The sequence below is a fragment of the Zea mays genome, chromosome 2 (genome assembly GCF_902167145.1).
Source record: "Zea mays cultivar B73 chromosome 2, Zm-B73-REFERENCE-NAM-5.0, whole genome shotgun sequence".
Taxonomy (NCBI): domain Eukaryota; kingdom Viridiplantae; phylum Streptophyta; class Magnoliopsida; order Poales; family Poaceae; genus Zea; species Zea mays.
Genome location: NC_050097.1, coordinates 18,656,864 through 18,682,846, shown reverse-complemented (window position 1 = coordinate 18,682,846; position 25,983 = coordinate 18,656,864). Strand labels below are relative to the sequence as shown.

Genomic DNA, 25,983 nt, shown 5'->3' with positions numbered 1-25,983 from the left:
TTAACATGCCATAAAAAACAACATTTAAGGTCGTTGGATAACGCTCTCTTTTTTACTCACTCAAATTCAGCGAACAATATTATTTGGATCATCACTCATTTCTCCCTCTCTCGCCCCCGTTGTACCTAGCCTCCTCCACATCTCTGTCACCCCTTTCCCCTCACTCGTGCCGTGGCGTCGCCGCCAACCCTCCCCTTCCTGGGATTGTAGTGTTATCATGGGCTATATACTAGACTATAACTTATATACTAGCAAAGTGCATGTACGTTACTACATTTTTTATTTATAAACATAAAGGATAACATGTAAAGTCGTATGTGTCTGTTGGTAAGGTGGATGTGAATGTAGGTTTGAAACTAGGACTATTTGGTTTGTTGTATCAGGTTTTGTTTGGTAACAAAGTTTTTAAAAGCCACATTTTTTAAAATACTATAATATACTTTAATCATGACAATACCATAATTTAAAACAATACATTTTGTGGTATAGATCTAAGTTTACAATACCTTAAAATAACTACAATATTTGTAATACTTTAATTTTGAAAACAAAGATTTTAGTTAGCTTGACAAACGATATTTTGTATATAGTATTGCAGTACTTGAAAATAGCGTAGTATTATTTTGGAATTGTGAAAAACTTTACTCCCAAGCACTCTCTCACTTGTCAGAATTTGCCACGTCTAAGTTTAGTCAAATTTAACCAACTTAAAAATATGTTTGGTTTAGAGCCGTAGTCGTGGCATTATTTTTCTTCGCAAGAGCCATTGTCGGGGGTCTATTCGTCAGCTTCGGCGCCGCCCAGTTCTCCCACTTCCGGGGCCGCCAAAATTCCCTCCCCAATTCTCTCGTGCTTTCTCTCGACCGCCGCCACCGCCTCCTCTCCTCCGCCACCGCCACCGCCACCGACGCCTCCAAAACCCTACACCCCAGCAGAGTCAGCAAGCGTTGTAGCAGGCTGCGGCCGCTGCCTCGCTGCGATGCACCGCGCCTTCGAGGAGATCTCCGACGAGGAGTGGTCTAATCACACCTTCGAGCCCTCGCGCGTCCTCAAGCGCCCTAATCAGCGGCCCTCGCAGCCTCCGCCGTCGATCGATTCATTCATCTACAACCCCAAGGCTTGCTCCGCCGCCGGCACCAGCACTGCAACTGTCGTCCTCTCGGACGACGACAGCGACTTCGACCTAGGTGCGGACGGGGGTTCCCGCCGCGCTGCGAAGAGCCAACGCGTCCTCAAGCGCCCGCATAACGGGGCCCCATCGCGGCCTTCTCTGCCAGTTAAATCGTCCCGCCGCAATCCCCAACCATCCAATGCCGCTGCCGCCTTTGGGTTCTCCGATAGTGAGGACGATGACTTCGATCTTCCTACGTCGCCTTTGAGGACGTCAAGCCTTCGCCGCAAAGGAAAGAACCAACGCCCCCTCAAGGCCCCTCAGCTCAAACCTCACTTGCGGGCTCCTCCGCCACCCAACTCTTCCAGCCATAATCCGAAACGGTCCAAATTTGCCTCCGATGTGAAGCTTTCCAACAGTGAGGACGACGATTTCGACCTCACAAAAACGTTAAGCCTCAACAGCAGCACAAATAGGCAACACATCCAGAAGCGTCCACAGCACAAGCCCCGTTTGCAGCATCGTCAGTCCTTTGGCTCATCTTGCGGCAATCAGAAGCATTCCAAGGCTGTTGCCACCACACGGCTATCTGACAGTGATGATGATGACTTCAACATCACGGACAATGACTTTGACCTTCCAGCTTCGCATTCAAGGATATCACGCCCACGCCGCACTACTAGTTGCCGCCGGTTGACGAGTTTTGCTATTGACATCTCTGAGGAAGACGAAGAAGACCTTGCTGATGATGACTTCGACTACCAAGACCCAAGGCCTCCCCAGCAACGCTCCTCTGGCCGCCGCTTTGTGGTCGGGGACGATGATGACAGTGATGTGCCTGTAGCTCTGGAGGAGGAGGATGGGGTGAATTGGTCGGAGCTGGAGAAGGAGGACGTAGATGAGGACTACAATGGGGTGAGAAGTGTACATGTGGAGGAGCCCGAGGGAGATGTAGTGGGAATGGCATTGCACAAATGTTCACGCATCTCGTCAGATCTGCGCAAAGAGCTTTTTGGTTCATCAGCGCAGAATTGTGAAAGCTACTGTGAGATAGATGCTTCCACTTGTGGTATTGTTACTCAGGTAATTGTATGGTACTCTGGTACATGCTATTTTTTTCTTCTGTTGAGATGGAAATTTAAGGGTTTTGGATAACGAATGTGTTGAACCATTGAGATTTGTGAATGTCGGAGCAGGAAGACGTAAATGCTGCATGCACACGTGAGAAGTCTGGGTTTGAGCCTGTGTTGAAGCCTTATCAGCTTGTGGGAGTCAATTTCCTTCTCCTACTGCATCGGAAAAGCATTGGTGGAGGTGAAGCTTTTTATGCATTGAGCAGCTGAACTTGAGCACTCTCAATTGCTCACAACATTTTTGTCGATGGTGTAGCTTGTGATCATTGTGAGAGAGCATCCTGTTGTTTCTGCAGCTGTTGCCTTTTGCAATAAGCAGTCCTGCATTTGCTAGTTCCTTTTATACACTGATCACTGATGTAGATTATGTGAGTAGCGATCAGCCGATCACATTGATGAAAATCATCTTGATTGAAAACACTTAATAATACCTTTTGATTATTTTAGCATTAGCATTTTTTGAGAGAAACTATCAGGAGAAGCTCCTATTGTTGTATCATGCATGTTATGTCAGTTTGATGCTAGGGTGCATACTACATATGTGGATGTGTAACTGGTGATCAACAATGTCTCTCCTTAGGTGTCACCTATCATGGATTTCCATAGAGCATAGGAATAATCACCCTCCCCCCACATTTTTGTTCATTCAGTTTATGAAGATGCTGTCGAACCTTAGTTTTTTTTGAGCAATAAATTGTTTTCTATTATGTATTCACTTTAAGGAAAGCGGTATGCCACTCATTACTGTGTGCTGCATGTTTGAATACCATTTGCTATGTTTTATCATTTACAGTGCCAAAAAACTAGAATATTCCTAATTCATTTAAATATATCTCTCCTCTTTGTTTTAACAGCAATTTTGGCTGATGAAATGGGTCTAGGGAAGACAGTGCAGGTAAGCAACCATGGTAGTATCCTAACATGATTTCTAAATTAGGGGAATCCTGAATGTTTTGTCATATAGCTATATGATTGTTGTATTATGCCAACTGCATTCTACAATGTATCATGTACTCCCTCCATTCCAAATTATAAGACTTTTTTTTTGTCTTCTCTAGATACATTCCTTCAACTATGTATCTAGACATAGTGTATATCTAAGTGCATCAAAATCAATGAATCTAGAAAAGCCAAAATGTCTTATAACCTTATAAGTTATAATTTGGAATGGAGGGAGTATTATCTATGCTAGTTCATATGTGTTATTCAATTGTATTGTGCTGAAATATATCATTGGATGATTTATTTATCTAAACTTTCTATCACTGCACACAGTTACTGTAAAACATTGTCTGATTAATGTATACACCAGGAAGAAGATTAGAACACTGAACACACCATTTGTTGGATGGTGCATATTTGTATCAATTTATTTTTCTTAGTGTTTGATTTTTTTTTGTTTTATTCTTGCAGGCTGTCACTTATCTTAATCTATTACAGCATCTATATAATGACCCAGGTCCACATCTGATAGTTTGCCCAGCTTCCGTGTTGGAGAATTGGGAAAGAGAACTCAGGAAATGGTGCCCTTCGTTTTCGATCATCATGTTTCATGGAGCTGCAAGGACTACCTACTCAAAGGAATTAAGCTCCTTAGGAAAGGCTGGCTGTCCAGCTCCATTTAATGTCCTCCTTGTTGGCTACTCACTTTTTGAAAGGCGGAGGTTTGGAGTGACTGCTTTAGTGCTTTTGCATGACACAGCAGAATGTCATATTCAGAACATTGAAAATTTATTTATAATTTAAAACGTTTATGTAGTGCTCAGCAAAAGGATGATCGTAGGGCCCTCAAAAGATGGCGATGGAGCTGTGTTTTGATGGATGAAGCACATGTTTTGAAAGATAAGGGTAGCTTCCGATGGAGAAACCTGATGGCTGTTGCGCAACATGCTCGCCAAAGGCTAATGCTGACAGGAACTCCTCTCCAAAATGATTTGCATGTAAGTCTTTTTGAGAAATGTTTGGTACATGGCAGTCCATTAAACATAAATCCTGTTCTCTTACCAAATGCATGAGTAGAAAAACATCCACCTATGTGATGAAATTGGTGTACGGAACTTTCTGGAAAAAAATGCAGCGTATATTGGCTAGGGGGAATTCAGAAAAAAATGTGCACACTTAAAACGTAGTAATAAAGTGTGCAGCAGCAGCCATTCAACAATAGATTTGTAACTACTAGCACTGAGTAGCACCTTTTTAGCGATTTCAAGATCATGTAATAAACAAAATAGTGCCCAGAAGCAAATACTCTAATACCAATTGTATGTTTCTTTGAACTTGTGGACTTTATTTAAATACAAGATATTCTATAACATGAACGTACATTCAACCATTTCTTTCATATTTATTGAACAACTGCTCAGTGTCAATATATGAGTTTACAACTTTATATCTGTCATGTGTGTGCCCCAAATAACCTATCAACCAGTGGCAGATCCAGGATTTAGCATTAGGGCATTCTGAGAACATTTCCCCCCATCCAAGACAGCAAGAAACAACTCAGGTCTAAGAGTACTAACTACTAACCAGAGTGGAGGATGTGAACTTTCATCTCTTACAGTCAGGAATGGGCCCAAGTGGCTGAGACGAAGGGTGGAAGTTTCAACTGACGGACTTGCTTGTCTCTGTGCCTGCTTTCTGCGCTGTTGGGTGCTGCCCGCCAGCTGCCACTTGCGCCTGCGCTAGGGCTGTGGAACTTGGGTGCAATTGGGGGAACACCAGGCGGCCGCTCGGGGAGTCGGTGATGATTGCGATAGGAATAACACGTTCTCTTTTTCCTGTAGTCCTGAATCCTTGTATCATTGCGGGGCTGTTTGATATGTTTGTTTGTGCCTTGTTGGACTGGTTGAACAGGATATTATAGTATACATAATACATATTCATTTTTTACGAAAAACATTGGCATTCCAAGGATTCAAGGAATACCCCTTCTGCTGTCCTGCTATCAACCATCTACCTCCAAAAATATAAAGAGGACCACTGAAGTGCTAGAATAAGTGAAGGGCATTATGAATTTTTCTTTCTTACTCTTTAATCTGTGTGCGGAAAGCTATAGTGGTTTATTTATCCCTTCCTCAGACCCCATTTATGTGGGAGCCTCCGGTTCTGGATCTGCCTTTTTTTATATAGCACATGAAGTCCTTATTTGCATCTTGCTGTTATGTGCTGTGTTTTATGTTTTTCTTTTATAACACTAACATGTTCTGCCTAGCGACATGACACGTGTAATGACAGTTAAAATTCTAAAAACAAATATGTAATACATTTTTTATTTATTTGAGATTTCTACAATCACTGTTTTTATAGGCACTATTAATGCTTAAAATTCTATTTCATCTTAAATCACCATGTACCTAAAACTTCTTTTCATGGAGTTCTTGGTTTTAATATGGTATGCAGGAGCTATGGTCATTGTTGGAGTTCATGATGCCTGATATATTTGCTACTGGGGATGTTGATCTGAAGAAGCTGCTGAATGCAGAAGATCGCGAACTAATTTCACAGATAAAGTCCATTTTAGGGCCATTTATTCTTAGACGTTTGAAGTCAGATGTAATGCAGCAGCTTGTTCCTAAAATCCAACATGTGCGTGACTCTTTTTACACACTGGCAATTAGTTGTGTCTCTATTTTTTCAGCATAAATTCATCTCGCTTGCAGGTTAAGTTTGTTGTCATGGGCACAGAGCAGTCTGAAGCTTACAAAAATGCCATAAATGAGTACCGTGCTGCTTGCCAGGCTCGTAGTGCCAAGTCTTCAGATGGCATTTCCAATAATGTTGCTGGATTGATTCCAAAGCGACAAATATCAAACTATTTTACACAGTTTCGTAAGGTGAGCATATCTTATGATGCAGAGTTTGAGAAATATGTTTATGGTTATCTTCAAAGGTTATCTCATTGCTCCACAGATTGCGAATCACCCTTTGCTTATAAGGTGTATTTATGGTGACAAAGATGTTGATCGAATTGCACGGTTGCTGTACCCTAAAGGTGCATTTGGCTTCGAATGCTCCTTGGAGAGAGCAATACAAGAGCTAAAGAACTACAGTGATTTCAATATCCACCAAGTATTGTTCTTTCTTGACTTCTATACTTCTACCTTATAAGCTGTTGCATACTTGCATTGTCTGGTGTCTTTGTGACTGAACTATATTTTAGGTCTTGCCATTTGCAGTGGCTGGTGAAAACTAAAACATTTCCCTGCGTTTTAATATTTTGCTCTGGTTTAAAATAATTAAATGTAGGACCGAGTAGGATCATGTTGTATTAATGGTTTGCATTGGGCAAAGAATAGTTTTGATTTTGAGAAACACACTATTGTCTGAAAGTTAGGGTCTGTTTGGTAGAGCTATGAAAGTGATTCTGATTGAATAAACTTCTTGGAGGAAGTGAATCAGGAGCAGCTTTTTTTAAGCTCCTAACATTTTAGTTCATTTCAGGGAATCACTCCTACGGCACCACTCTGGGGGCTGCTCTAGGAACTTTGCCAAACATGCCAATCTTGTTTTTAACTCTATAGATTGTGTATTTACTTTTTCTTTAACTTGCAGCTATTATTGTCATATGGTGATGTGGGCACAAAGGGCGCTCTAAAGGATGAGCATGTTTTTGCATCGGCAAAATGTCAGGTATATTTCTTTCTCCAGCATCTGTTATTATATGTACTGCTGTTTTATTTATAGAAAAAGTGGAAATGTTGAATTTTAGCAATAATGTTCTCAACAGAGTCATCCATATTTGATGCACTACTTTAAGCTATTTTTTTAAACTAGTCATGCTTTTATTCTTATAGTTCCTACTCTGTGTTCAGGCCTTAGGGGAGCTTTTACCTTCTCTGGCAAATGATGGTCACAGAGTACTCATATTTAGTCAGTGGACCACAATGCTTGACATCCTTGAATGGGCATTGGAAATTATAGGAGTTACATATAGACGCCTTGATGGAGGGTATGTTCTTTATTTAGTTTTGTAATCAAAATTTACTCTGTTTATTAGCTATTTTGTATTTCTTCCAGGACCGCTGTGACAGAAAGGCAGACTATAGTGGACACGTTCAACAACGATCTTTCTATATTTGCATGTTTACTTTCTACAAGAGCTGGAGGCCAGGGTCTGAACCTTGTAGGAGCTGACACAGTCATTATACATGATATGGATTTTAACCCCCAGATGGATCGGCAAGCTGAGGACCGTTGCCATCGCATTGGACAACAGAAACCTGTCACTATCTATAGGTGCTACTCTAGTAACTAACGTAGATGGTTTGGATTCACTATCTGTCTCTTCTGTTTATTTGTTCATTGATATCAATCATATCATGCACATATACATATTGTTATTAAATTTTCCACCAAGACATGTTTCTATTTTTTAATAGCGACTAAAGATTATGAGAAGTACTTCCTTTATTATTATACTTTCTGTCGGTGTTTGGACTAGCGGTCCTAACCAGCTAGTGAAATGATGCTGCGTGCCCAGAATCTAGATGGTGTGCAAGTTGATACAAACGATTTATTCTGGTTCGGGCAATGCGAGTGAAAGTCGCCTAGAGGGGGGGGTGAATAGGGCGAAACTGAAATTTTCAAATATAAACACAACTACAAGCCGGGTTAGCGTTAGTAATAAAGAAATGAGTCCGCGAGAGAGGGTGGAAAACAAATCGCAACTAAATGGAGAGTGTGACACGCGGATTTGTTTTACCGAGGTTCGGTTCTTGCAAACCTACTCCCCGTTGAGGAAGCCACAAAGGCCGGGTCTCTTTCAACCCTTCCCTCTCTCAAACGATCCACGGATCGAGTGAGCTTTCTTTTCTCAATCACTTGGAACACAAAGTTCCTACAAAGATCACCACAAGATTGGTGTCTCTTGTCTCAATTACAAGTGAGCTTGATCGCAATGAAAGAATCAAGAAAGCACGATTAAAAAGCCAAGCAACAAGAGCGACAAATGACACACGGATCACTTTCTCTCAAGCCACTAATCACTAATGATCTCTTATCTCAATAGTGAAACTTGGAGAGATGGAGGCTTTGAATGTGTCTTGGAATGGATTGCTAGCTCTTGTATTGAATGTTGAAGGTTGGAATGCTTGGATGGATTGAATGGAGGTGGTTGGGGTGGTATTTATAGCCACCAACCACTTCCTAGCCGTTGGGCCATTCTGCTGAGCGCGGACGGTCCGCCCTCCTGGTGCGGACGGTCCGCCCCTGTAGATCAACGGCTGAAAATGCAACGGTCAGCAGTAACGGCTATATCAACGGCTATATTGCATTTAATGCGTCGTCAGATGTCAGACAGAGCCAGTCGCGGACGGTCCGCCCGCCTGGTCCGGACGGTCCGCGAGGCCGCTATAATTCATTTCTCCGAACCCGTTACCTTCGGGTTTTTCGGTTTCTCACCTACCGGACGGTCCGCGCCAGAGGCCGGACGGTCCGCGCAAGGGCTCGGACGGTCTTTGCTTTTCCTCCGGACAGTCCATAGCACAGACTTGGATTTTTGCATTGGTTCTGGCCGAGTGACATCCTCGTGTCGCGGACGGTCCGCCGCAAGGGCCCGGACGGTCCGCGCTTGGCCTGTTTTTCCAAAAAGCTTCTCCTGTCCGGAATAATCTACGGTATTCCGGACAGTCGATTTAGTATAGATATAGATGAACCTTTGGCACCTGTAGAACATATAATCTAGAGCAAACTAGTTAGTCCAATTGTTTGTGTTGGGCGATTCAACCACCAAAATTAATTAGGGACTAGGTGTAAACCTAATTTCCTTTCAATCTCCCCCTTTTTGGTGATTGATGCCAACACAAACCAAAGCAAATATAGAAGTGCATAATTGAACTAGTTTGCATAATATAAGTGCAAAGGTTGCTTGGAATTGAGCCAATATAAATACTTACAAGTTATGCATGGATTGCTTTCATTCTTATATAACATTTTGGACCACGATTGCACCACATGTTTTGTTTTTGCAAATTCTTTTGTAAATCCATTTCAAAGTTCTTTTGCAAATAGTCAAAGGCAAATGAAAAAGATTTTTCAAAGCATTTTCAAGATTTGAAATTTTCTCCCCCTGTTTCAAATGCTTTTCCTTTGACTAAACAAAACTCCCCCTAAATGAAATTCTCCTCTTAGTGTTCAAGAGGGTTTTGATATGTTATTTTGAATTACTATTTTCTCTCTCTTTTGAACACAATAGGATACCAATTGAAAATATTCAATACTTAAGTTTTCGAAATTGGTGATGGTGCGGTCCTTTTGCTTTGGGCTCATTTCTCCCCCTTTTTGGCATGAATCGCCAAAAACGGAATCATTAGAGCCCTCGAAGTACTTTCTTCCCCTTTGGTCATAAATAAGTGAGTTAGGATTATACCAAAGACGAAGTCCTTTTGCGTTTGAGCTTTTACTCTCTCCCCCAAGGATGAAGTCCTTTTCCTTGATGCTCATTTCTCCCCCAAAGAGGAGAGAGTTGCTCGGAGTGGTGGCGAAGTATGAGTTACGGAGTGGAAGCCTTTGTCTTCGCCGAAGATTCCAATTCCCTTTCAATATACCTATGACTTGGTTTGAAATAAACTTGAAAACACATTAGTCATAGCATATAAAAGAGATATGATCAAAGGTATTCAAATGAGCTATGTGTGCAAGCTTAGCAAAAGAAATTTCTAGAATCAAGAATATTGAGCTCATGCCTAAGTCTGGTAAAAGATTGTTCATCTAGTGGCTTGGTAAAGATATCGGCTAATTGATCTTTAGTATTAATGTAAGAAATCTCGATATCCCCCTTTTGTTGGTGATCCCTAAGAAAATGATACCGAATGGCTATGTGCTTAGTGCGGCTATGCTCGACGGGATTGTCGGCCATCTTAATTGCACTCTCATTATCACATAGCAAAGGGACTTTGGTTAATTTGTAACCGTAGTCCCGCAGGGTTTGCCTCATCCAAAGCAATTGCGCGCAACAATGTCCTGCGGCAATGTACTCGGCTTCGGCGGTGGAAAGAGCGACCGAATTTTGCTTCTTTGAAGCCCAAGACACCAAGGATCTTCCCAAGAACTGGCAAGTCCCCGATGTGCTTTTCCTATTGATTTTGCACCCCGCCCAATCGGCATCCGAATAACCAAGTAAATCAAATGTGGATCCCCGAGGGTACCAAAGCCCAAACTTAGGTGTATAAGCCAAATATCTCAAGATTCGTTTTACGGCCGTAAGGTGTGATTCCTTAGGGTCGGATTGGAATCTTGCACACATGCAAACGGAAAGCATAATGTCCGGTCGAGATGCACATAAATAAAGCAATGAACCAATCATCGACCGGTATACCTTTTGATCCACGGACTTACCTCCCGTGTCGAGGTCGAGATGCCCATTTGTTCCCATGGGTGTCTTGATGGGCTTGGCATCCTTCATCCCAAACTTAGCAAGAATGTCTTGAGTGTACTTCGTTTGGCTAATGAAGGTGCCCTCTTGGAGTTGCTTGACTTGGAATCCTAGAAAATACTTCAACTCCCCCATCATCGACATCTCGAATTTCTGTGTCATGATCCTACTAAACTCTTCACATGTAGACTCGTTAGTAGACCCAAATATGATATCATCAACATAAATTTGGCATACAAACAAGTCATTTTCAAGAGTTTTAGTAAAGAGTGTAGGATCGGCCTTGCCAACTTTGAAGCCATTAGCAATAAGGAAATCTCTTAGGCATTCATACCATGCTCTTGGGGCTTGCTTGAGCCCATAAAGCGCCTTAGAGAGCCTATAGACATGGTTAGGATACTTACTGTCTTCAAAGCCGGGAGGTTGCTCAACATAGACCTCTTCCTTGATTGGTCCATTGAGGAAGGCACTTTTCACGTCCATTTGATAGAGCTTAAAGTCATGGTAAGTAGCATAGGCCAATAATATGCGAATTGACTCAAGCCTAGCTACGGGTGCATAGGTTTCACCGAAATCCAAACCTTCGACTTGTGAATACCCTTTGGCCACGAGTCGAGCTTTGTTCCTTGTCACCACACCATGCTCATCTTGCTTGTTGCGGAAGACCCATTTGGTTCCTACAACATTTTGGTTAGGACGTGGAACTAAATGCCATACCTCGTTCCTGGTGAAATTGTTGAGCTCTTCTTGCATCGCCACCACCCAATCCGAATCTTGGAGAGCTTCCTCTATCCTGTGTGGCTCAATAGAGGAAACAAAAGAGTAATGTTCACAAAAATGAGCAACCCGAGATCGAGTAGTTACCCCCTTATGAATGTCGCCGAGGATGGTGTCGACGGGGTGATCTCGTTGGATTGCTTGGTGGACTCTTGGGTGTGGCGGTCTTAGTTCTTCCTCATTCTCCTTTTCTTGATCATTTGTATCTCCCCCTTGATCATTGCTATCACCTTGAGGTGGCTCGTCTTCTTGATTTTGCTCTTCATCATTTTGAGCCTCATCCTCATTTTGAGTTGGTGGAGATGCTTGCATGGAGGAAGATGGTTGATCTTGTGTACTTGGAGGCTCTTCGGATTCCTTAGGACACACATCCCCGATGGACATGTTCCTTAGCGCGATACATGGAGCCTGTTCTTCACCTATCTCATCAAGATCAACTTGCTCCACTTGAGAGCCGTTAGTTTCATCAAACACAACGTCACACGAGACTTCAACTAGTCCAGTGGACTTGTTAAATACCCTATATGCCCTTGTGTTTGAGTCATAACCAAGTAAAAAACCTTCTACAGTTTTAGGAGCAAATTTTGATTTTCTACCTCTTTTAATAAGAATGAAGCATTTGCTACCAAAAACTCTAAAATATGAAATATTGGGCTTTTTACCGGTTAGGAGTTCATATGATGTCTTCTTGAGGATTCGGTGAAGATATAACCGGTTGATGGCGTAGCAGGCGGTGTTGACCGCTTCGGCCCAAAACCGGTCCGGTGTCTTGTACTCATCAAGCATGGTTCTTGCCATGTCCAATAGAGTTCGATTCTTCCTCTCCACTACACCATTTTGTTGTGGCGTGTAGGGAGAAGAGAACTCATGCTTGATGCCCTCCTCCTCAAGGAAGCTTTCAATTTGAGAGTTCTTGAACTCCGTCCCATTGTCGCTTCTTATTTTCTTGATCCTTAAGCCGAACTCATTTTGAGCTCGTCTCAAGAATCCCTTTAAGGTCTCTTGGGTTTGAGATTTTTCCTGTAAAAAGAATACCCAAGTGAAGCGAGAATAATCATCCACAATTACGAGACAATACTTACTACCGCCGATGCTTATGTAAGCGATCGGGCCGAACAAATCCATGTGTAGGAGCTCCAGTGGCCTGTCGGTAGTCATTATGTTCTTGTGTGGATGATGAGTGCCAACTTGCTTCCCTGCTTGACATGCGCTACAAATCCTGTCTTTCTCAAAATGAACATTTGTTAGTCCTAAAATATGTTTTCCCTTTAGAAGCTTGTGAAGATTCTTCATTCCAACATGGGCTAGTCGGCGGTGCCAAAGCCAACCCAAGTTAGTCTTAGCAACTAAGCAAGTGTCGAGTTCAGCTCTTTCAAAATCTACCAAGTATAGCTGACCTTCTAACACTCCCTTAAAAGCTATTGAATCGTCACTTCTTCTAAAGACAGTAACACCAGTATCAGTAAAAAGACAGTTGTAGCCCATTTTACATAATTGGGATACGGAAAGCAAATTGTAATCTAAAGAATCTACAAGAAAAACATTGGAAATAGTATGGTCAGGTGATATAGCAATTTTACCCAAACCTTTGACCAAACCTTGATTTCCATCCCCGAATGTGATAGCTCGTTGGGGATCTTGGTTTTTCTCATATGAGGAGAACATCCTTTTCTCCCCTGTCATATGGTTTGTGCACCCACTGTCGAGTATCCAACTTGAGCCCCCGGATGCATAAACCTACAAAACAAGTTTAGTTCTTTGTTTTAGGTACCCAAACGGTTTTGGGTCCTTTGGCATTAGATACAAGAACTTTGGGTACCCAAACACAAGTCTTGGAACCCTTGTGCTTGCCCCCAACAAATTTGGCAACTACCTTGCCGGATTTGCTAGTAAGCACATAAGATGCATCAAAAGTTTTAAATGAAATGGCATGATCATTTGATGCATTAGGAGTTTTCTTTCTAGGCAACTTGGCACGGGTTGGTTGCCTAGAGCTAGATGTCTCACCCTTATACATAAAAGCATGGTTAGGGCCAGAGTGAGACTTCCTAGAGTGAATTCTCCTAATTTTGCTCTCGGGATAACCGGCAGGGTACAAAATGTAACCCTCGTTATCCTGAGGCATGGGAGCCTTGCCCTTAACAAAGTTAGACAAATTTTTAGGTGGGGCATTAATTTTGACATTGTCTCCCCTTTGAAAGCCAATGCCGTCCTTAATGCCCGGGCGTCTCCCATTATAGAGCATGCTTCTAGCCAATTTAAATTTTTCATTTTCTAAGTCATGCTCTCTAATTTTAGCATTAAGTTGTGCTATGTGATCATTTTGTTTTTTAATTAAGGCAAGGTGATCATGGATAGCATCAACATTAATATCTCTACATCTAGTGCAAATGGACACATGCTCAATAGTAGATGTAGAGGGTTTGCAAGACTTTAATTCAATAACCTTAGCATGCAACAAATCATTCTTAGTTCTAAGGTCAGAAATAGTAGTATTGCAAACATCAAAATCCTTAGCCTTAGCAATTAATTTCTCATTCTCATTTCTAAGGCTAGCGATGGAAGCATTCAATTCATCAATCCTAGCAAGCAAGTCAACATCATCATTTCTAGGATCAATGCAAACATGAGAATCAACCTTAGCCAACAAATTAGCATTTTCATCTCTAAGGTTGTCTAAAATCTCATGGCAAGTGCTTAGCTCACTAGATAATTTTTCACATTTTTCTCTTTCTAGAGCATAAGCACTTTTAACCTTAACATGTTTCTTGTTTTCCTTGATTAGGAAGTCCTCTTGGGAGTCCAAGAGATCATCCTTTTCATGGATAGCACTAATTAGCTCATTTAATTTTTCTTTTTGTTCCATGTTAAGGTTGGCAAAAAGAATACGCAAGTTATCCTCCTCATTTTTATCATCCTCATCACTAGATGTTTCATATTTAGTGGAGGATTTTGATTTTACCTTCTTTTTGCCGTCCTTGGCCATGAGGCATTTGTGGCCGACGTTGGGGAAGAGGAGGCCTTTGGTGACGGCGATGTTGGCGGCGTCCTCGTCGTCGGAGGAGTCGCTTGAGCTTTCGTCGGAGTCCCACTCCCGACAAACATGGGCATCGCCTCCCTTCTTCTTGTAGTACTTCTTCTTCTCCTTCCTCTTGCCCTTCTTGTCGTTGTCCCTGTCACTATCACTTGATAATGGACATTTAGCAATAAAGTGACCGGGCTTACCACACTTGTAGCAAACCTTCTTGGAACGGGATTTGTAGTCCTTCCCCTTCCGTTGCTTGAGGATTTGCCGGAAGCTTTTGATGATTAGGGCCATCTCCTCGTTGTCGAGCTTGGAGGCGTCAATTGGTTGTCTACTTGGTGTAGACTCCTCCTTCTTCTCCTCCGTTGCCTTGAAGGCCACGGGTTGCGCCTCGGATGTGGAAGGCTCATCAAGCTCGTTGATCTTCTTGGAGCCCTTAATCATGCATTCAAAACTAACAAAATTTCCGATGACTTCCTCGGGGGTCATTTGTGTATATCTAGGATTGCCACGAATTAATTGTACTTGAGTAGGGTTAAGGAAAATAAGGGCTCTCAGAATAACCTTAACCACTTCGTGGTCATCCCATTTTGTGCTCCCGAGGTTGCGCACTTGGTTCACCAAGGTCTTGAGCCGGTTGTACATGTCTTGTGGCTCCTCCCCTTGGCGAAGACGGAAGCGACCGAGCTCCCCCTCGATCGTTTCCCGCTTGGTGATCTTGGTGAGTTCATCACCCTCATGCGCGGTCTTGAGTAGGTCCCAAATCTCCTTGGCGTTCTTCAACCCTTGTACTTTGTTGTATTCCTCCTTGCTTAAAGAGGCAAGGAGAATGGTTGTGGCTTGAGAGTTGAAGTGCTCGATTTGGGCCACTTCGTCCGTGTCGTAGTCCTCATCCCCTACGGATGGTACCTGTACACCATACTCAACAACATCCCATAATCTTTTGTGGAGAGAGGTTAGATGAAATCGCATCAAATTACTCCACATAGCATAATCTTCACCATTAAAAGTTGGTGGTTTGCCTAATGGGACGGAAAGTAAAGGTGTATGTTTAGGAACGCGAGGGTAGCGTAGGGGGATCTTACTATACTTCTTACGCTCTTGGCGTTTAGAAGTGACGGACGCCGCGTCGGAGCCGGAGGTGGAGGTCGATGAAGTGTCGGTCTCGTAGAAGACTACCTTCCTCATCCTTTTGTGCTTGTCCCCACTCCGATGCGGCTTGTGAGAAGATTTTTCCTTCTTCTCCTTATGGTGAGAAGAGGAAGATCTTTTCTCCTTCCGCTTGGAGGATTTCTTCTTCTTCTCTCTTCTCTTGGTGCGGGACTCTTCCGATGAAGATGAAGTGCTCCCTTGGCTTGTAGTGGGCTTGTCGTCGCCGGTCTCCATCTCCTTCTTGGCGTGATCTCCCGACATCACTTCGAGCGGTTAGGCTCTAATGAAGCACCGGGCTCTGATACCAATTGAAAGTCGCCTAGAGGGGGGGGTGAATAGGGCGAAACTGAAATTTTCAAATATAAACACAACTACAAGCCGGGTTAGCGTTAGTAATAAAGAAATGAGTCCGCGAGAGAGGGTGGAAAACAAATCGCAACTAAATGGAGAGTGTGACACGCGGATTTGTTTTACCGAGGTTCGGTTCTTGCAAACCTACTCCCCGTTGAGGAAGCCACAAAGGCCGGGTCTCTTTCAACCCTTCCCTCTCTCAAACGATCCACGGATCGAGTGAGCTTTCTTTTCTCAATCACTTGGAACACAAAGTTCCTACAAAGATCACCACAAGATTGGTGTCTCTTGTCTCAATTACAAGTGAGCTTGATCGCAATGAAAGAATCAAGAAAGCACGATTAAAAAGCCAAGCAACAAGAGCGACAAATGACACACGGATCACTTTCTCTCAAGCCACTAATCACTAATGATCTCTTATCTCAATAGTGAAACTTGGAGAGATGGAGGCTTTGAATGTGTCTTGGAATGGATTGCTAGCTCTTGTATTGAATGTTGAAGGTTGGAATGCTTGGATGGATTGAATGGAGGTGGTTGGGGTGGTATTTATAGCCACCAACCACTTCCTAGCCGTTGGGCCATTCTGCTGAGCGCGGACGGTCCGCCCTCCTGGTGCGGACGGTCCGCCCCTGTAGATCAACGGCTGAAAATGCAACGGTCAGCAGTAACGGCTATATCAACGGCTATATTGCATTTAATGCGTCGTCAGATGTCAGACAGAGCCAGTCGCGGACGGTCCGCCCGCCTGGTCCGGACGGTCCGCGAGGCCGCTATAATTCATTTCTCCGAACCCGTTACCTTCGGGTTTTTCGGTTTCTCACCTACCGGACGGTCCGCGCCAGAGGCCGGACGGTCCGCGCAAGGGCTCGGACGGTCTTTGCTTTTCCTCCGGACAGTCCATAGCACAGACTTGGATTTTTGCATTGGTTCTGGCCGAGTGACATCCTCGTGTCGCGGACGGTCCGCCGCAAGGGCCCGGACGGTCCGCGCTTGGCCTGTTTTTCCAAAAAGCTTCTCCTGTCCGGAATAATCTACGGTATTCCGGACAGTCGATTTAGTATAGATATAGATGAACCTTTGGCACCTGTAGAACATATAATCTAGAGCAAACTAGTTAGTCCAATTGTTTGTGTTGGGCGATTCAACCACCAAAATTAATTAGGGACTAGGTGTAAACCTAATTTCCTTTCAGCGAGGCCCCTACTTCCAGCAGAGGGGTGATGAAGCTTATATTACTCGCACCGAGGTGCTTGCAGTAGGGATTACAAGCCAAGCGGGAGAGGGGAAGTCCCCAAGTCCCTAGAACTGATTGCCTCAATAGCTGGTTAGGACCGCTAGTCCAAACACTGACACTTTCAAAAAATCTTCTGATGTTTTCCTGCAATATGGCCGTGTATATAGAAATTCTGGAAAGCTACAATGAAATCTAGTATTATTAAAAAGCCTTTGTTTTTTTTTTGTAATGTACAATGTTGTGGTGTGCCTGTGCAAAGTTTCATGGTTAGATGTATGTACTGAGAGATAATAGCGTAATTTTCTTAATTTTGTTGCACTTGGTAATCTGTGTGCTACTCTTTCTAATGGAGCAGCATCCTATTTTGTTCAATAACCCCAGGCAAACACATATTCTACATTTTCTGTTGAGTTCACTCAAACTCATTTGTGTCAAATAATTATCTCGTTTACTATGTGCCATTTAATTTTCATTAGTTTTTGGAACTAGGAAATGCCTTTATAAAGTTATAATCCAAAACAATCATGTTTCACAAAGAAAATGAAAGGTACACATTGGATAATCACTATTATGAAAGGCAATAAAGTGAGCATGGTTGTTTGCATAGCAAGCTCGACAAGAAATTCTTATGGAACTGTACTGAATTTTATGTGTCTTTCCAGGCTAGTGACAAAGGATTCAGTTGATGAAAACATCTATGAGATTGCAAGGCGGAAGCTAGTACTAGACGCTGCAATTCTTCATTCTGGAGCAGAGTTGGACAATAGTACCGATGTACCAGAGAAGACAATGGGGGAGATTTTGGCATCTCTTCTCCTGGTCTGAAGTTCTAACCCTGGAGTTTCTTGAAGGTATACAATTCTACCCGTGGGATATCTTCAACAATGGGTTTTTGGCCTTCATTTAAGCTTACCATTCACCCTGGTTAATGTCTTGAATCTTGAGGTCCTAAGATGTGCATCCATGTATCCTTTTTGCTCTTGAAACCTCCCATCTTTTAGTCTGCCTTATCCATCTTTTGTTCTATGAATGGCGTGCTATAAACTGCTGGATTTCCGAAGTGTTTATGGTTCTACATAATGACATAATGTTTAAGGTTACTGTAGGTTGTAATGGAGTCCGGTTCCCACCCCCCCCTCTGATATAGGAAGAACTGAAATCTGAAGTAATACATCTGTACCAAAGTTTTAACTTGTTTTAAATGAAACGCAGAATAGTTCCAAAGTCGCAACATTTTCTTCAGTCTGTACCATTATTTATCTTTATTTTTATTTTATCTGCACAAGTAGGTACGGGGTACCTAAGCTACACTTAACATTGTCAGGATACGTTTTAGAGTGCAGTTTGACCACATGTACATGTATCTTGACATACTAGTCTAACTGTCAGTTTGAGATTGACACCCGCTTTATCAGAGAAACTATATGGGAAACTTTATATGTGTTAAATTTAACTCCACAAGAGTCATTTGGTGTGCATGTTATAAACCATATTTGACAAATATTCTGTTGTGCCGTAAAGATTTTTCAAAAACCTCAGAAAGGTCTGCACTTTTGTTTTCAGTTGGGTGGTGATTCCTCACTTCATGACATATTGTTGGTGTACTGCTCAAAGCTGCTCTGCTTGTTGTTATGTTGTATCTAATCTTTTTTCTTGAACAGACAGGAGAACTCCATATCATTGCTTTAACAAAGAGAGTTACAACACCTAAACTGTTGTTGACTCATTTGTGGGCCTGCAGTATGCCAGGCGCCACCGTGGCTAGCTGAGAGTTTTGCTCAGGTTCTGTTAGTCAGTTGCTTAGCAGAGAATAAGAGAGGTCTATCCTTATCCCGGTTTAGCAGTGGAGTTTATCCTCGGTTACTAGCTGTTAGTTAGACGAATAAGGAATAATACGTCCTGTACTTCTATAAAGAGGACCATAGTCTGTACTAGTTAATTATCAAAGAGGACCATAGCTTTCCTTGGTTGGGGCGGTGAACTGCTTCAATCGCTCTAGCGCCCAGAACGGTCTCACCTTTAGCCGAGCTCCATATCCCCTTCGCTCTCCTGCATTCACCACCGTGCACTCCTCGGCGTACACGACATATCAATTTGGTATCAAAGATTGACGACACATGGACCTCTTCATCGATCCATAAGGCCTTCATCCACCACGTTGCCATGAGCACCAGATTTGTTTGTTGTCCGTCATGACGCCAGTAGCAGTGCGCCCATACCACTATCCTTAGCATTTGAAGGATGGGATGAGCATTAGTTTGATCAGATGCTACACCAGGGCATTATTTGCGAGTGCACGTCTCGCCCGCCCTGCTCATCAAGAAGGCGGACAAGACATGACGCTTCTACATCGACTTTCACGAGACTGTCAAAACAAATTTCCCATCCCGGTGGTTGACGAGCCGCTTTACGAGCTCTGCAGCACTCATTTCTTCAACAAACTTGATTTGCACAGCGGGCACCATAAAGTCTGCATGCACCCTGATGACATTGACAAGACAATGTTTTGCACGCATTGTGGCCACTACAAGTTTCTGGTCATGACTTTTGGCTTGACTAATGCGTCGCCAATGTTGAAGAAGCTCCTCAAGCCGTTCATCCACAAGTTTGTGCTAGTCTTTTTCGACAACATATTGATCTTCAGCAACATGTGGGCGGAGCACCTTCAACACATCAACCAGGTGTTCCTGCTGCTCCGACAACACAAGGTGGCGTTGAAGCGTTCAAGTGTTAATTTGGGGTGCAACTGTGGCCTACCTTGGTCACATCATCTTCGCCAAAGGGGTCGCCATGGACCCTTCCAAGGTTGATGTCGTCGAAGCATTACCACCACCTAGATCACTATGGGCAGTTGGGCACTACACGGGTTCCTTGGCCTTACAGGCTCTTACCGTGAATTCATTGCCAGCTACGGCAAGGTTGTAGCACCGTTGACGACCTTGATGAAACACGAGACGTTCTGTTGGACAGACGAAGCAGAAGAGGCTTTCAGGCATCTCAGACAGGCCCGGATGACCACCCTATTGCTGCTGGTGCCAGACTTAGCACCGCTTCATCATCAACTGCGACGCATCGGGCATGAGGTTTGGTGCGGTGCTGCATCAAGGAGTGGCGCCATTGCCTTTTTCAGCAGGGCGATGGCACCTCAACACCAGAAACTGCCTGAATATAAGCGTGGACTGATTGGTCTGGTGAAAGCAGTTTGTTATTGGCGGCCATACATCTCGGTTGCCTGTTCGTCGCCCGCACGAACCACTACAGCTTGAAGTTTCTTTTGGACCCACACCTATCGACGACCCCCAACCATGGTTTTTAAAGCGGTAAGGTGAGCCAAGGCGTTGGACCACCGCCTGGACGCCTAGGCGAGGTTGGCGGGCAAGGCGCCTAGGCGTTGGAGCTATGCCTGGACGCCTAGGCGACGCCTTAAGAACAGGGCCCCCAACACACTTAGGTGAGCAAGCTCTTCGGCTACGATCTGATGGTGGAATACAAGCTGAGGAAGCTCAACGGTGCGGTCATGGCTATCCACAACATCACGACATCGACATTTGAGTTGTTTGATGCCTTGCGCCCCGACTCTGCAGCCGACTAGCAGGTGGCCCTCCTGCGCTAGCAACTACTCGACGGGACTGCCAAGGAAGGTGGGGCTGAGATTGTAGGTCTACTCTTCAATGGTAAAATCTGTGCCGGATGCCTCTGCCCTTTGGCCGCAGCTACTGTCTCATGTCCATGACGCGGGCCACGGAGGTATTAAAAAGACCATCACTTGTTGTCGGGCGCCGTTCACCGTTCTACAACCCCCACATCCTCCAGCATGTTCAGGTGTTCATCCGTGGCTACGCTGTGTGCTAGAGGAACAAGACTGAGCACCTCTATCCTATTGGCCTGCTACAGCTGTTGTCCGTCCCTTCGGAGGTATTGAGCGATATCTCCATGGTGGAGAGGCCACCAAAAGTAGGTGGCAAGTCTGTGATTCTCACTGTTGTGGATCATCTCTAAGTTTGTGTATTTTGTTGTGCTCAACCATTCTTATACAACAACATCCATGGCCAAAGTTTTCTTCGATGGTATTATTCGTCTCCATGGTCTGCCATGTTTCATTGTCAGTGATAGGAACGCGGACTTCGCCAACTTATTCTGGTCTGAGTTGTTCAAGCTGGCCGGCATGAATCTTCACATGAGTTCTGCCTTCCACATTTGGGTAGTCAGAGGTAGTGAATCACATTATCACCATGTATCTGCGGTGCCTTGCTGGAGATAGGCCACAAGAATGGCTCAAGTGGCTGCTTTGGGCTGAGTTCAGCTACAATTCATCATATCAGACTGCCCTCAAATGGTCTTCATTCAAAGTGGTATATGGTCACGAGCTTTTAGTGCTACTGTCTTACCAGCTGGGGACCTCTTGTGTTGTGGCTGTCGACAAGCAACTGTTGGCCTGTGACTTATTCTTGGCAGAGATTTGCGAGCGGTTAATTCAAGCTTAAGTGACCATGAAATGCTACTGGCACAAGAGGCGCGAGGTGGAGTTCAAGGATGTCGACTTGTTTTGGCTGTGTTTGCAGCAACGCACTGCAGAGCGGAAGCACCATTCAAACTTGAGCCCAAGTATTTTGGACCCTACCAGGTTCTGCACCAAGTTGGCACGGTCTCATACAAACTGCAACTCCCTCCACGTGTCGGAGTTCATGACGTCTTCCATGTTTCTCTCTTGAAGAAGTTTGAGGGTGCTACTCCATCTCGAGTTGGTCCCCTTTCAGAGTTGCTCCGTGGTCGTGTGATACCAACTCCAGAAAAGGTGCTGCGCGCCAGATTGAACAGAGGCATTTGGGAGGCAATGATCATGGGAATAGGTGGAGTTCAAGTTGCACTACCCAAACGTAGAGCTTGCAGACAATCTTTTTGTCGGCAAGGGGAGAAATGTTGTGGACCCCATTTGTGGGGCGACAGTATGCCAGGCGCCACCATGGCTAGCTGAGAGTTTTGCTTAGGTTCTGTTAGTTGCTTGGCAGAGAATAAGAGGGAGAGGCCTATCCTTATCCCGGTTTAGACGTGAGGCTTATCCTCGGTTACTAGCTATCAGTTAGATGAATAATACGGACTCTACTTTTATAAAGATGGCCATAGTCTATACTAGGAAATTATCGAAAAAGAAGCTTTCCTTAGTTGGGGTGAGTTGCTTCAGTTCCCCTGGCACCCACTGCACCTGTAAGCGACAGCAGTCTGACCTTTAGCCGAGCCCTATATCCTTTTCGCTCTCTCCCACAATATCAGGATCTCCTGTATTCACTACTGTACACTCCTCGGCGTACTTGCCATATCACAAACACCCGCTTAAAACAGATTACATTTGCATCCATTAAAGTTTAGAAGGTGAAAAATGACCCAAACTAGAGATCCTAGCTAGCTGAGCTAGGGGCTGTGATAATGGAAGCCCATTGGTTTCTGCTACACTCCATATCTGGCACTCCTCTCCAGCAAGCGTGAGGGCTGTGGAGATGCTTGGTGTATCTTATCCTGGCTTTTTTTTTAATCTTCTCAGTTAACGCTTTAAACTAGAGGGAGTAGTTTCTTTTGTTGTCTTTGGGTCAACACAAAACTCATCAAAATGAAATAATCCAGATGTCAAAGCAAGAAAAAGGGAACAAACCTGCAGTCCACCTGCAGTGATCTATGAATGCGCAAAAGCAAGAAAAAATGAAATAATCTAGATTGACCTATCACCTTCATCTATACTTGCAGCTCATTGTTGAGGCTTTGGTACACACTTACAGCCCACCTGCAGTGATCTATGAATGCACAAGAACTTTTCTTGACCTTAAATGAAGAAATAACCTGGTTGCTGCGATAGTGCGATGTTTTCTCGGTTATACTAGGAGCATCGTGCTTGCATTTTACTTTTATACTGCTACTGTACAATGCTTTCTTCTGATTTTCCAATGCCCATGCTGAAATGTGATCTTATAATTTGTTTCTATGACACTCTATGTTTTCTGGTCGAGCGACCAGCTGGTCGACCTAGGGGTCCGACCAGGTGACTAATCTCGACTAGTCGATGACTAGGTCGACTAATCGACCTTTGGTCGACCCTCGTCGTCTTCTAGTCGTCGTGTTCATCCAAGACATATGTATAGAGTATATATGGTATATAACAGTGGCGAAGACAGGGACCTAATTTCATAGAAGGTATTCATTTTTTTAGCTAATCACCATGTAGATAATGCAAAATACCTCCTAGCAGTCCCTCCTAATCTGATTTGGCCCCCCCTCCCTAAATCCAAATCCTGGCTTTACCTATGGTATATAAGACCATATATGTATAGAGTATATAACATAATACTTCCTCCGTCTCAAAATATAGTTCTTTAACTTCTTTTTAGCCCTCTTTTCTTTCGTCTAAATTCATTCGAATGATAATGAATATAGACATAAATACAAACTACATTAATAAATTAATGAATGAATGTACATTTAGTCTAAAATGAATTATATTTTGGGGCAGGGGGAGTATATAACAATAGTATAGAGTATATAACTATATATAAAGGGTAAGCATGACATGAATTCTGCAATACTCATTAAGAGAAGATATTTGTTCATCCAATTGAAACAGTAACGCTCCCCAATGACCCTAAAGTAATGCAGGTGTTCAAAACAACAAAGAAACACTTACTACCTCTACAGGCAACTTCGGACCCTGGTCGCTCAGAACCGCTTGATCGAGCGACTAATTGTCCCTAGTCGTCGACTAGTCGGACAACCAGGGCGACCAGGTGTTCTGATAGGGTCAGCTTCCCTAATCGACCATCCTAAACCGACTAGACCTACTAATTGCAATTAGTCGAACGACTTGAAAACATAGATGACACCCTGATCCTGATAATTCTCACCGGTCAGGGTTTTAGGGTTTAGGGTTTGGGGTTTTAGCCCTCTTCTCTTTCGTCTGCATTCATTCGAATGATAATGAATATAGACATAAATACAAACTACATTAATAAATTAATGAATGAATGTACATTTAGTCTAAAATGAATTAGATTTTGGGACAGAGGGAGTATATAACAATAGTATAGAGTATATAACTATATATATAAAGGGTAAACATGACATGAATTCTGCAATACTCATTAAGAGAAGATATTTGTTCATCCAACTAAAAACAGTAACGCTCCCCAATGACCCTAAAGTAATGTAGGTGTTCAAAACAACAAAGAAACACTTACTACCTCCGCAGACAACTTCGGACCCTGGTCGCTCAGAAGTGCTTGATCGAGCGACTAATCGTCCCTAGTCGTCGACTAGTCGGACAACCACGGCGACCAGGTGTTCTGATCGGGTCGGCTTCTCTAATCGACCACCCTAAATCGACTAGATTGACTAATCGCAATTAGTTGGACGACTTGAAAACACAGATGACATCCTGATCCCGATAATTTTCACCGGTCAGTTCTATTTTTGTTCTTGACCTTAAAAATAAGGATTGTTGCCTTGTGCTTTACAAAAAATCTTTTAGCTTTTAATCTAAACCCTGATCATATACTATGCCAAATACAAGAAATGCATTTTATGCTGGTAAAGACTTCGAACTTTTTTCCACTGAATATTGCCTGAGGATCTGCTTTGCTTACTAGAAGTATTTTACACAACTTTTAGTTTTCAGACACTACCTTCGTCTCAAAATAAATCAACTTCTATAATCAACTTGGACCAACTTTGTAGGAAAGAAGAAACATTTATTACACCAATTAAGTAGATTATGGCAGTACATTTCATGATGTACCTAGTGATACTATGCCCGTGATTTTTATATAAATTTGGTCAAACCCTGAAATAATTTGATTTAGGACAACTCTAAAAGTTGATTTATTTTGAGATGGGAGGGATGAAGTTTCTTCTGGCAGTCTTGATTCGGCTGGGATCACAGGCCATATGTTATGCTGATTGGGCCTAAGTTTTTGTCATTGAAAATTTTGAATTTCTGTATCCGTTGGAACGTGATTGATTGACTGGAGGTATGCTATATCGGTATTTGATCAAGTTGAAAACACCTGTCAGTGGTAGGAAATAAATGTATTCAGTGGGAGGAAAAGAAATGTAATCACGTGAGCCGGTAGTCTGTGTACAACACTAGTGAAATTGCTTTTACTGGCCATTTGTGTAAAAACGTTTTACGCACTTCTGTAGATACATTAGTATCTGATAAGTTTCAACTGATTAAAATTAGCCGTGCACATGATCGTTTTATAGCGTACGTCCAAGCATGGTTCTGTCCCGAGAAGGTGACAAGCCAAGAACTGACAAGAAACACTGTTATCTGGAGGCGCGGCGTCCTGGTGCCCTTTCCATGAAGGAAAAGGTCTTAGCACGCCCTGGGTAAGTTGCTATTGGCATGCATCATTGATGGAATGAGCGCTGTCCCCCGACCATGGAGCTGCCCTCGTGGAGGGACGTGATTTGGTAGTTAATTGCTGGTGGGTAAAGCTGGGTTTATGGGCTCAGTGCTGGGCCACTTTGTTGCTCTTGCTCTCTGAATTTCTGATACCGTCGTCTGGATGTCTTGGGAATGGTCCGAGCCTTTTCTGTTTGGTACTACTTCAGCGATGCTGTGCATAAGCGACATGCGGAAACGGCCACGAGCCTCGTGTGCCTAGCGGTGTACGGGTGCGGTCAGAGTGTCTCCTTTTGAGTAATCGACTAATCGTCCTATCTGTCGTAACGATGGCGCAGGACATCCTGATGCCTGAATCTACGGGCTTCGTACATTCTCTTTCGTGATGTTCAAATCTTCCCTTGCGGACGTTATCTTTCCAACCTCTTAAGCTTACGCCCAGA

The 25,983-nt window shown here is 43.4% G+C and overlaps 1 protein-coding gene across 4 annotated transcripts; it reads left to right on the top strand.

Annotated features, from left to right (window-relative positions):
* Window positions 1–721: 721 nt before the first annotated feature.
* On the top strand, window positions 722–25,748 carry LOC103646072 (protein CHROMATIN REMODELING 19). 4 transcript variants are annotated; one of them, XM_008670797.4, is made up of 13 exons: window positions 727–2,194; window positions 2,308–2,425; window positions 3,099–3,139; window positions 3,658–3,908; window positions 4,004–4,184; window positions 5,644–5,829; window positions 5,904–6,077; window positions 6,154–6,312; window positions 6,796–6,873; window positions 7,056–7,192; window positions 7,261–7,479; window positions 17,817–18,005; window positions 25,399–25,748. In XM_008670797.4, exons 1-12 carry the CDS (start codon window positions 980–982, stop codon window positions 17,977–17,979), a joined length of 2,922 nt encoding a protein of 973 aa, XP_008669019.1. In that variant the 5' UTR covers window positions 727–979; the 3' UTR covers window positions 17,980–18,005; window positions 25,399–25,748. The 4 variants fall into 4 exon arrangements, with proteins under 4 accessions (XP_035821096.1, XP_008669019.1, XP_008669021.1 ...); XM_008670799.4 differs by lacking the exon at window positions 25,399–25,748 and adding an exon at window positions 18,718–25,371; XM_008670798.4 differs by lacking the exon at window positions 25,399–25,748 and adding an exon at window positions 18,816–19,120.
* Window positions 25,749–25,983: the final 235 nt, after the last annotated feature.